This window comes from Vidua chalybeata, chromosome 1 (assembly GCF_026979565.1).
Source record: "Vidua chalybeata isolate OUT-0048 chromosome 1, bVidCha1 merged haplotype, whole genome shotgun sequence".
NCBI classification, from domain to species: Eukaryota; Metazoa; Chordata; class Aves; order Passeriformes; family Viduidae; genus Vidua; species Vidua chalybeata.
This window is the reverse complement of record NC_071530.1, coordinates 102,984,367-102,996,630: the sequence shown is the minus strand read 5'-3', so window position 1 is coordinate 102,996,630 and position 12,264 is coordinate 102,984,367. Positions and strand designations below refer to the sequence as shown.

General features: G+C 38.2%; 1 protein-coding gene across 1 annotated transcript in view; it reads right to left on the bottom strand.

Moving 5' to 3' along the window:
• The window catches only part of LAMA1 (laminin subunit alpha 1), a 99,130-nt gene that overhangs the window by 5,595 nt on the left and 81,271 nt on the right, over positions 1–12,264 (bottom strand). The window contains exons 47-59 of the mRNA XM_053941635.1: positions 11,946–12,079; positions 11,618–11,768; positions 10,962–11,086; positions 9,537–9,687; positions 8,275–8,419; positions 7,519–7,660; positions 6,254–6,368; positions 5,898–6,068; positions 5,323–5,474; positions 4,646–4,831; positions 4,017–4,179; positions 2,804–2,916; positions 1,552–1,741 (exon numbers count right to left, since the gene is read on the bottom strand). Of these exons, the coding sequence (XP_053797610.1) occupies positions 1,552–1,741; positions 2,804–2,916; positions 4,017–4,179; positions 4,646–4,831; positions 5,323–5,474; positions 5,898–6,068; positions 6,254–6,368; positions 7,519–7,660; positions 8,275–8,419; positions 9,537–9,687; positions 10,962–11,086; positions 11,618–11,768; positions 11,946–12,079 (1,938 nt within the window). The remainder of the gene's footprint in view (positions 1–1,551; positions 1,742–2,803; positions 2,917–4,016; positions 4,180–4,645; positions 4,832–5,322; positions 5,475–5,897; positions 6,069–6,253; positions 6,369–7,518; positions 7,661–8,274; positions 8,420–9,536; positions 9,688–10,961; positions 11,087–11,617; positions 11,769–11,945; positions 12,080–12,264) is intronic.

The following is a 12,264-nucleotide window of genomic DNA, read 5'->3' as shown; positions in this document are numbered from 1 at the left end:
ATGCTGTCACTTTTAAGATAGGCAGTGCTATGTTTGTTAGGACCAAAAAGCTTTCCAGTTCTGTCCATCTTGTTCACTTTTGTCCTTATGCCTGCCTTGCCCTAAAACAATTACTCACATGTGGCTGAGGGAAGTTAGCTAGCCATTTATTCTTCTCTATTTACTTTTAGCCCCACTCAGAATCATGACTAGGTTCAACATGAAGTTTCATGAACATTTGGACTGGTAAGGGGATAAATGGGTAAAGCAGGGTGGTATGCACAGAGGACAGAGAATGAAAAGAAGTGGTGCTTCTTTCAGTAGCAATGTATATTAGTTTGCTCTGATTGCAGACGGACTGCAATAATCACCCCCACCTGGGAAGAGGTGTGACAGCCTTAATCTCTGAAGAAGGCTGAAGCTCCTGTTTTGTGTCCTGGATAGTAAAGATAGCTAAGCTCTTGGATGCAATCTGTTCAGCTCTTAAAATGTGGATAGTGTCACTAGGAGTTTTATGTGAGTATGTGTAATTTTTAAACATGCAGCTGTAAGTCCTGGAGCATTCTTCCTTTCAGGGAAGGCAGCAGAGCTTAACTGTGATATCTCTGACAGAAGTTCACATTTCTTTTCTTCATGTTATTTTTCCTGTTTTTTTCTTCTGCTGATTATTTATAAAAAGCGAAAAGAACTCTGCTGACTCCCAAGGCACCTAGGAAAGCTGGCAGCTTTGTGTCATCGATCACTTTGTCCCACAGAAGCCACTTCTTAGAGTGAAGATTTCACATACGGATAAGGGAGGGGAAGCTCAGCAGGATGAATATTGTCATCCACACCTGCCTTTAGGAAAAGTGATATCCTCAGAGTTACTTCTAAAACTCCTGCAAACATCACAGTCACTTCTCACACAGAAAGCCAGAGTCAGTAGCAGGTGGGTTGCTTGGAGGAATTGGGCCAACAGAGACTGACGCAATCTTTGTGCAAATGGCCCTGAGTGCTACATGACACCTCCAAGCTGTAGACATAATTTCTCCTTAACTCTACTTAACTCAAGTCCTCCCTTCATTTCAAATGTCCTCCTTTCTCATGTTGCCTCGACCAAGGAAAGGAAAGACAGTGCTTCCCTGTTGTCACTAGCTGCTGTGACATGTTCAGCGGTAAGTGGGAGAAAAGAGAAACGCTGCACCCATAAATCTCTGTCACACTGTCACACACTGATGTGCAGGTCTTTGGTGACATCATGCATGGAAAGCTCTCTGTGGAAAAGGTCAGATTTTTTACACCTCTCTGTTAGGTCCTTCTCTGTTGAAGATGATCATCATTAAACAGTTGATGAACTATTAATTCCTCAATAGTTTGAGATACTTGACAGTAGTTGGAAGATGGATTTGATGTAGAATTAATGACAATTTTAAAAGGAAATAATTATCAAATAAAAGGTTTCTGAATGACTTCACGATTGGGTTAGAACCAGTGTGCTTTTGCAACACAGAAATTACACAGAAAAGGCAAGCAAAATCCAGACCAGTACCTCCAGGGAAGAGAAAATGGAGCACAAGATTGACAACTACCTACCGTATGCCATTTTCCATCACTGACAACAGCAGGGTGAAGAGCTACTGCTTTGCCTTTGCCTAAATCAAATGAGAAATGGAGCTGTCCCCCATAAAGCTGTAGGGCTGCATAATCAACCTGGTTTTGGTGAGCCATGTAGTAAATCAGGCCACTGGAGGCAAAGGTTCTGAGATCCAGCTGGACGGAAAGTCTAGACAATAAAAATTCAGTGTTACTTAAAGGTATTTCTTCTGCAGTGATGAAAAGCTTTTCTGGACACAGAGAACAGCCTGAACCAATTTATTGTTATGAAAGGTGATTTATTATTACAAAGGTCAGAAAAGTAGAATTTGGGTTGATTTTAAGAAAGCATGACTTATAATGTATTTCATAATGGAAATCAGTGCTGTGCCTGTCAGAAGAAGAAAAAAGTGCTTGTCAAAGAGTGAGATGAACTTTAAGAGGGACAAGTTCAGCTGTTTGTGACTGCAGGCTTGCTTATTGCCCTAAGAAAGGAACCTATTCCAGGATAGCTTTATGGCATCCATTACTATTAGCCAGGCTTTCTGGGATATTATGGGCAGACTGAGAACAGAGGGAGGCTTAAAAGGTAGAGGAGATGAATGAGCCAATTATTATGGAGACACCAGGTTCAGACAACGTGGCATCAATCCTCTGCAATGGCCTTTGATCAGAAGCTATAACAGAAGGGCTAGGGGGAAAAAACAATCTTTTCTCAATGCCTGCAGAGACGTCCTGAGCTGAAAGAAACAAATACAAATGACTTGCAGGCTGTGTGACGGGAACCTTGTTGTGAGACTCTCAAACAAGTAAAAGAGGCACTATCACACATTAGGTTTCAACAAAATTATTCTTCTCAGTAGACTTTTCTCCTTCAAGTGCACCTTCAAACATTGAAGGTGGACTTGCAGAAAATAGGGAGAAGAGAGTGAGACGTTGTCTGCATCAGACAAAGGAATAGGGACAAGATGTGAGGTCTATGTGGAAAAAAGAAATCAAAGTACTTACAGAAGGTAGAGTGAGACTCAAGTCTGAGAGGAAAAAAAATGCAGAATTCTGACCATGAGTTACTAAACTCATGATCATTAATCTGGGATATGACACTTCTTCCATGAGGAGCCCACAGAAACCTGAAGTGAGGACCATGTTCAAAGCTGGCAATGCTGTGATCAGTCATGAAAACCATCACTGCACTTCTTGCAGCTCAATACAACATAACACTGTGTGCATGTGTAATTCAGGATATACTCACTTCTTCCTGACAGCAGACTGATTGAAGAGTAGGGTCAAGTGGCTGCCTTTGGCAAGTCCAAACTGATGGGCACCTTGAACATGATCAGGCAGCTCATCTTTTGCACAAACTACCTGTTAATGAAAGGAATTTATTAAGTAGGATAGTGTCTGGTGCTGCCCAGCAACTGTTGAGTCACAATGGGCCTACATAGAGCTTTGTAGGAAGCAAAACTAAGCCACAAGATAATCACAAAATACACAGCAAAACATCAATTAACTAAACGCATAATTCCAACCTATCTTCAGGCTCAAAAAGAAATGGTTTTAATGATTAAGTTATGTCTCGTAGACAGCTCTGACCTTTTCTACTGAGAAATGTTTGTAGTTTGAGACATATTCAATTCACTTTTTGTCTTAATTGATAGCCCTTTTGATAACAAATGCTGGAAGGTACAATTTCAGTGTGAAAATCTTATAGGTTTGGTAGAAATATTTTCCCGTTTTAGGAGGACACATATTTTTGTTATGATTTGGGGTATGGAGAGCTGAGTAACAGAGTATGAGCCAAAGCTACACTTTAGCTCTAAAAAGGACAACTTATTTCTTTTTAAGGTCCTAAGTTGTATGTATAAAATCTTGCTTTCTGTTGCTACAGGAAAATGGTTTCAGGATACTTTGGAAACCCTTCCTTATAAAGATGCACAGCTGCAGGAGGAGAGAAGTAATGCTGCCTTCTCACTTGGAAACAGGGACTGTGTGAGAGGAAACAGGTGCCATGCAAGCTGCATTCAGACACTGTGTGTCTCTCAAGTGGTTTATGCCTCCTCTCTGACACAGAGCAGAGACTGCATTTGAGTGACCAGGAAAATGTGAATGCAAAACTGCACAGCTAATGCAAATCTACACCAAGTCCCTTTGGCACAAATACACTAAAGATAATAGGTACTGTCAAGTCCTTCTGTTGGGAGATTATCATTCCACTTTTTTTATCTTTTGTTGTTGTTGTTGCTGCCTGAAGAGTGATAAAATTAACTACTTTTCCATTCCAAATGGCCAACAGGCTGCTGCAAAGGTTAGTACCAGTTTCTTTAGAGGAAACAATAATTTCAAATCAACATCCATTGAACCATTCCATACTGCAGAGGAAGCAAATATACACAGTCCATAATTTGATAATTCTCCACAAAGAAAGGACAAAATAGGTGCTTACTGAGTTTTGCTGCAATACGTACTTTTTTTGTCTCTGTGAGAGGTCTCAGGGGAACTGGTAAAGCCTGAAGTTCAGGTTGAATCACAATGTTTGATGACTGTACAGCTGTTTTAGGCTTCTCTGTCAGAAAGCAGCTGTCCATATCCACATGCTCATACTTCATGGAAGGGGTAAAATATAAAAGCCTGTATTTTTTTTTAAAAAAGTACATTTTAAGAGGTGCATTTCTGCTTATTTCCAAAGCAGAAGGAGAGTTTTTTACAAGGTCTTTCAGTAGTATCAGGAGAAAAGGAAAGAAGTGGCATCTGTGACAAACAGATTGAGAAGCGGCAAATAATCTGTCCATGGAACAATATAAATCTACAACATTTCTGGAAAACCATTCTGTCTGTCACTGATGATGAAATTATAGTAGAGAAAGCTGTGCTTTGCGCAGCATCTCCATAAACATTAAAGATATTTTTAATACTATTTAGAAATATAGCTGGTAATATCCATTTTCTGGCTGTTAAAATACTCAGATCATGAGTATCATGCATATCTTATGTTAAAAACCAGGCAAACGGAAGTGTCATGGAAGAGATCACAAACTACATTTAATAATTACTATACACAGTTTTCCAAAACAAGGCAGTTACCCTTCTGACTTACTCCTTGTTAAAAATAAGGTTGCTGATACAGCCATGAAAGGAGCCAGCCAATTTTAGCCCTAAGATGCCCTCTCCTGCTGGAATGCCACCAGCATAGAAGTTGGAAATATTAATGGGGCTATTTTCTGCTGCTGAACCAAGCCTCAATTCTGCAGGTTTACTTTCATCCACCTGTACAGTTATGATCCTGAAAAAGATAAAGTAGGGAAAACATTCAACAAGGTCTTAAGAGAGTAATTTTCAGATGAAAAGCATTCCTATCAGCCTCAAAAACATCCTCTTCTAATAAATAAAGATTATATCACTTTGATAATCCTTTCAATGTCTTAAAATGGGAAGCCCTTCTGTTGATGATTTTTAAAATGTAAAGTTTTGTCAAATATCTTTCTAAATTATTTTGATAGCTGTGTATCTTTTCTCTAATACTATTTAGCATGCTTGTACTCAAGTGCCCCAAGCTGTTCCAGAGATTTTGAGAGCTTTTAGCTACACCTCTATCAGTGGCTGTATGCTGTATACAATTACCATGTAAATCAGAACATCTGCATTGACAGCAGAAAAACACAGCCCTGATTATCCCACTTAATAAGCTAGCAAAGGCAATTCCTCAGAGAGTGCAGTGAACTGACAACAACATGCAATAATTAAACAGGTAGTACTCTTTGTAGTCACATGTACCTCTTACTCCGAATTAGGATGACAGAGTGTTCTTGTCCATCGCTGTATGTTCCATTAGCAGATTGAAGAACTACTTTTCTAGTACTTGCTCTATCTCCAGCATTAACATGCACTGCAAGATGACCATCAATCAGCACGATGGAAAAGAAGGGCTGTAGATTTAATCAGAGGATTAATTTTTAACTGTAGCTCAATTTTCAAGGCACTCATTTAGTGTTTGAATAGAACATACATGGGAAAAATTTACCTCCAAACTTGTTGCAAACTTTTTAATGAAACTCAAAGACTAGTAGGAATTGTATTGGTACCTCTCAAAGTGTAAGGCCTTCTAACAGCAAACACAAAAGCTGAACATTTCTCTGGTCAAACTTACTCTAGGTAAAGTGCAGGAGGTTTTTTTATACACTCACACCCACATACTCCTTCTCTTAGAGCAGGAAATAGTAAGATTTTCTCTTTGGATTCTAGAAGCTCCAACTGTCCATCAGATACACAATAGCAACCTGACTTGATTTTACAAAATAAAAACGGCAAAAATAATCCTCAAACTTCTTTTTTGGGTTTTCGGTACTTGCCAAGTGTGCTTGTCTTCGTTGTCGCTTTTCCAGTCCCCTGCTGAGTCCAACAAGGATGATGCCACTGCTGTTCTTTGTAGCAAAAGTTGCCATCAGTTCTGACTCTGGGCTTAAGGATTTAGGTACCAACTCAATATATCCATTGTTCATGATGCTTACACTTTGAATAGGCTATTTTATGAAGAACAGAAATAATTACTGAATTTATCCATACATAGTGTCAGGTAAGAAAAAAAAATCAAATATAGATTAGATTATCTTAGAATTTTTAAAGATAAATCTGTTTCAACTCACTGTAGACACAAATATTCACTATTCTATTAAAGATCAGATCACAAAACTTTAAAGTCTCTTACCTCCAATACACAGCCTTTTCTTACTCCATATGAATTTCTAAGCAAGTCAAAGGTGGAACGAGATATTTCCAGGTTCTTGATGCATCCCACATACATTCTACTATTAAGACCTTTCCTGAAACACAAAACAAGGCTTTCTTTCCAAGGAGAAGTACTTGGAATCTCCTGGAAGAAAATAGTAATTTCTCTTCAATAAGAAAACGAAGAGAGATCTGTTTTAAAGGATGCAGTTGGTCTGGCGTAAGTGAAAAGATTTGAAGTTTTACTCTCAGATACTAAATCGGTCTTAAAAAGAGTCTAAATAATGTTGTGCCCAAATGAAAACAGACAAGTGTGTAATGCTGTGCTGTCAGGTCAGGTAATTTCCCAAAACTTTAAGATGAATCTTCAGCTGACAGAAAATGGATTGTGTAAAAGGGTAACTGTAGCTGACTACCATGCAGTTTTTCAGTTTTCAAGTCTGGAGGATGCCTGGTTTGGTTCCTGGTTTAAGGCTGAGAAATGTAAGGCTATCCTGCCATAATCCCTTAAAGGCTGGAATGCCAGCCAAGATTAACAAATCTGCACTCTGTAATAACTGTGCAGAGACCAATAATGTACCCAAATTTACTTTATTGTCAAGAGCATGCAGAAAGTTTAATTAGATTTTCTCTTGCCATATTTATCCTTTCACAGTGAAGCCAGTGGAAGAATTGTGACTTTGCAAGTTCAGTACAGATGTGCAATACAAAAGAAAAAAAAAACCATAAACTAGAGACATGCTATAAAATATGTATTTGCAATGTTTTCTGTTGATCTGTTCACAGTTATTTTTCCTCTGTTCCAAGTTACTGAATTACAGGAATTATGAAGTACAACTTTTATCCTTAAGTGCAGTTTGGCCCATAAATGCCATCTGGAAAACACAAGGCTCGCACAGGTAGAGATCAAAGGAGCATCATTGCAGACAGCAGAGCTGGATGCTTGCCCCAAAGAGCAGAGGAGGGGACTGTAGCAGCTGCTGTGGTGGAAATCCCCCTTGGAGGAAGAAAACAAAACTATTTCTGATCTGAACTGCAATATCAGACCTACCAGTGGAAAGCACCATATCAGAGTTTGAAGTCAAAGGACAGATGTGGTATACATGGCTGGAAACTAAACTTCAGAATTCACTGTTTTTCTCTAATTTCTAATCTCTAATCTCTAAGAGGAGATAAGGGGGTGTAAAAGTTTTCCCCTCACTTTACAGAAGTCTTAGCAGAGGTGCAAAATGTGAGACACTTTACCTCAGAGCCCTCGATCTTGGCAGCCCACCAATGAAGATTGGGTCCTTATCAGAGCGGTTTAGGTCTGAGGCAACCCCAGGAGATTCTCCTTGCTTGGTTTCTTTATAATTAAGGTTATATGCATCCATGACTGCCAGAATTCCTGCAAAGAAAAGAGTAAAGATCTGGAGAAGGACATGAATACACATTTTTCCCTTCTGGCAATCTCGTCCGTAATAAAAGAAAATGTATTCATTGACTCGGACCATGTATGGACAATCTTGTTATTTCTAGAATAAGCAATTTATTGTACTTCCAGCTATTCTGTTAATCTCATTCATTCCTCTCTGCCAAAACCAAATCTGGAGAAGTCTACAGGAAAATAGATACATATGAGAATATGTTATAACTATTAGCACATATGTGTTATTGCCAAAACACAGGCCCACAAAACAGTTGTACTAAGTAATATTAAAATGCAGAAGAGAAAATGTGATCCCTCATCTACAGACTCAGACAAAAATCTTTCAGTGTTTAAAGACTGTCGGTATGGTTTTGTGCAGCAGTTTCTACACTACCTGCTCTGTGTGAGATGTGTTAAACCAAATACAAGATTTACACCATAGTCCTTTTAAAAGCAATGTACCATAGGTGTGGCTGCTAAAGACACTGCATTGGGAGTGATCAAATTTGGTTGCAGTGATGTTCCCTGCAGCTATCTTAGATCTTTGTATTTGTAAATGTGCAGACACCCAGTCTTTTCAATCTGTAGCCTACCTTGCTTCTTATTCCGATTGAATGAGATTTTATACCAGGTTCCGTTGTTGTAACGATTTTCCGTTGTAAGAGCAAGGGGTCCTGAACCAAGATCAAAAGTCACCCTCACTCTGCCATCAACAAGCTCAAGGGACAAGAAGTCTCTCTGAGAGGATGAAAAAAAAAAAGCCAAAACGAAAACAGATTACAAACAAACAGATTACATTCCTGGAAATAAAATCTTCCTAAAGAATGCATGCCATGCAGTTTGGCCTACTGTGTGGAAAAGATTTAGTAACTCTTGTACCTGTACCCTGTACTATTTGATAGGCCCAAGATGCTCATCTTAACTTTATTTAGGAAAATTAAGTTACAAGTACCTCACAAGGATGTATTTTTTTTTTGTTATTACCCTTACTTAAATGTATCATGAGGTTTGATTACTCAGCAGAAGAATGGTTAAATAACAAAGTCACATTTTCCTGATTTTGGATGAAGTTGAAAGTAATTTGGTTTGACAGTATAATGATCAAACACTACGATGTTCTTTCTGCAAGAAGCAAAGACCGTCCTCACAGAGTAAAAAACACTTTCTGAATTGCATTGAAGGTTCCCCCTCTGAACTGTAAAGCTTAAATCAGATATTATTGTGCAATGTATTCAGGCAGTGAGTACATACAGCAAATGAATAATGCAGTGACTCTGAAAGAATCTGTACCCAAACAAAGCTTTTCCTTCCTTCAGGAAAAGAAAACCACCATCTAAGTATGCAGTAAACTGCATGACATGACAATGAAGGTCTGGTGATGGGTCTAGGTTATATTGCTTTTGCAGGAGTTTTATTTAATTTGTTTCAGTGTACTGAATTCCTATCTTATGGATTTAATTCAATATGGTTTTTCATTATTATATTGTCCTTCTGCAAGCTCAATTCCAAAACATTTTTACATTCTGAAAAGGTTCCTCCAACTGAAAAAACTAGCTTGTTGTCCTTACTGTTTCCTTTTCTATCCTTTAGTTAAGTAATCATTAATCTTAGTCTAAAATAATTTATTTTTATTCTAAAATGTAAATAAATTGCAAATAATTCTTTTCATTGTTTAATTTTGCCCTTAGTTTAGGTGGATATTTGCTCTAATGAGTTGTCCTCTAGGGTTCTTGTCTTTAGTCCTTTAGTTTCTGATGCCAATCACAGGTGATGGCACAAAACTACAAAAAAGTAGTAATATGCTCTAATACATATAAGCTGAATGACAGTTTAGGAATCAGATCCATTTTCTTACAGTGCCATTTGAAGCAAGATAGAGAAGAAGCCCATTTGGTGAAAAGGTACTGAAAGATATTAATATCTGAGTCACTGTTGAGCGGAGTGCCTTCTCCACAACCGAGTATCCGCTGCCATCAAAATGGAATGACGTGTCCTCATCCTGTGGGCTACAGAAGTAGAAAACCAGTATAAAAATGTTAACTGAACATTTGTTTTTTCCCAGTAATTTTTATATAAAATATAAGAAAAGTTAGGTCATAGAATAGTTTGAGTTGGGAGGGACCTTAAAGCCCATCCCATTCCACCCCCTGCCACATGAGGGACACCTTCCACTAGACCAGGTTGCTCAGAGACCAATCCAGCCTAGCCTTGAACACTTCCAGGAATGGGACATCCACAGCTTCTCTGGGCAACCTCATCTACCATCTCACCACCCTTACAGTAAAGACTTTCCTCCTAACATCTAATCTAAACCTACTCTCTTTCAGTTGGAATCCATTACCCCTTGTCCTGTCACTCCATGCCCTGTAAATAGTCTCTCTCCATCTTTCTGGTTGGCTCCCTTCAGGCACTGCTCAGTCAGTGCAGCCTCCAGGCAGTAATTTATAAAGTGTGGGGAAACACTTGAATCTTGATGTAATGAGTAACGAAGGATTCCAGCCAACAGCCACTTTCATTATGCAACTTCACAACACAAGATTTAGCCATGGGGAAGGATGCACACAAGATAAGTGTTCTTCCCTTATATACAAAAATGAAAGCCAAACCCAGTGATTTCCTCAGGGAAAAAACAATTGTTACAGCATACACCCTCTAAATTAAAACATGGTATCCAGTTCTCAAAATGCATTTCATAACTGCAATTAAAATACGTGATCTATTAGTCCCTTTCCCTGCAGTACAAGAATTGTAAAAAATCTCATACAATCAAGCAGCACCCTCTGCTGTTTCTGCATGAAATAGTCTGCAAAGGGAATATGAACAAGCATATTTCTTTTTTATTCATTAAACATAAAAATAATAGTCTGCAAAAGGCACCAAGCTTCGTGGCTACAGTTTTGCTATCGATTTTTTTTTCTAAGACTGTTTTACACTGTTTCCTACCCTAGGAAAGAATAAATCTGTCTTACAGAAAACTACTGAAAAACAAAGATTCTACAGTATTTTGTTTCACTGGTAGTCCCTACTTCCCCTGCACAAAATAAAGGGCAACAATAAAACTCCTCTGAGAAAGTGATTCAAAAATTGAAATTCCATACAAAGAAGTTATTTGATTCCACTGACACATTGAGATTAATGTGCTCAGAACTGTAAGTTAATGATCAGTGAAATACTGCAATTTGAGCTCCATATGCTTAGTTAACACAAAAATATAATATTACAAATGTAAATTACTCTAAAAAAGTAAAGAAAAAAAAAAAAAAAGAGTGAGACAAAATACCTTCCAAAACAGCCATTGCACTTGCCCTCTCTTTCTATGTAGTTCCAAAGACCAACAGATTTGCCATTCAGGGATGCTTCTCCTAGGCACCCTTTAAAATGGGTCACCTTAACAGCAGGTGATTTCTATAAGAAAAGAAATATTTCATGAATACAATTAACGTTAAGTACTCTAAAAACTATGCAGCAAACTTTTCGCTTGGTTGTTTTCCTTGAACTTCAACTTTGTTAGATATAAATCATAATAAGAGAACAACATGTTTTAGTGTAAATATTAACAGTTATAATAAATTGAAATAATAATAGATTAGTACATCAAAACAGTAAAATAACTATGCCCTTGACCTACTTACACACTCCTCATGGCATGAATAACAATTGCCATGGAATAAGCAAACAGAACCTTTTGATAATGTCTGTACATGGTACATGCTCACACAGACTGCCCTGGGTAAAACTTTATGCAAAAATTTCCGGGGAAAATTAACTTCAGGATACAAGAAGACCCTTAGATCATCTCTGCTTTATGCTCAGAGTACCTGGCATTTCTTGATGAAGTAACCAAATCAAGCATTATTTCTACAATTATTTCTAACGCAAAAGTATTTCTCAAACATGTTCAAAGCAATTAACAGAATGCTGATCTCAGAATTTAACCTTGATTTGCCCTCCAAGTCCTCCAATAAACATTAGGGTTGACTTGTTAACATCCAATATGCTGGCTGTCCCCGGAGAGGTTCCAGATTTAGGTGAAGGCTTCTGATTGGAGTTCATTTCCTCTATGCTGAGTGTACCTGTTTTTCCAAACCTGCCAAATACAAATACTAATAAACAGTCATAGAAATCACCAGGCCTAATCAGCACATACATACTGTTGGCTTCTCTTTCTAACAACAAGCAAAATCTCATCACTGAAAATGAGCGGACATCATTCAAACAGCGGATGCTTTGTGTACAACACTTATGACATTCTCATTTTAATTACCTGGTGGCATGTATTCTGTGCCATTTGTTGTTGTCGATTTGTAAATCAGGGTATTCCACTCTTGCTGATCCGGAGCCCAAATCCCAAAGAAGAGCTACCTTACCACGTCGCATCTCCACTGCCAGGAAGTCTGGCTGAAAAACAGCAGAGCCTATTCTAATTCATGGTATCAAATGTGTATTTTCACCAGTAACATGGAGAAAGTCTTTCCAGATTCATGTCCCTACATCCCATATTACAGGAGTTGACATTTGGCAAAATCAGGCTTTTCACTCACTTCTAATGAGACAAAACTCCCTCAGGTTATATGCAAGTAGCT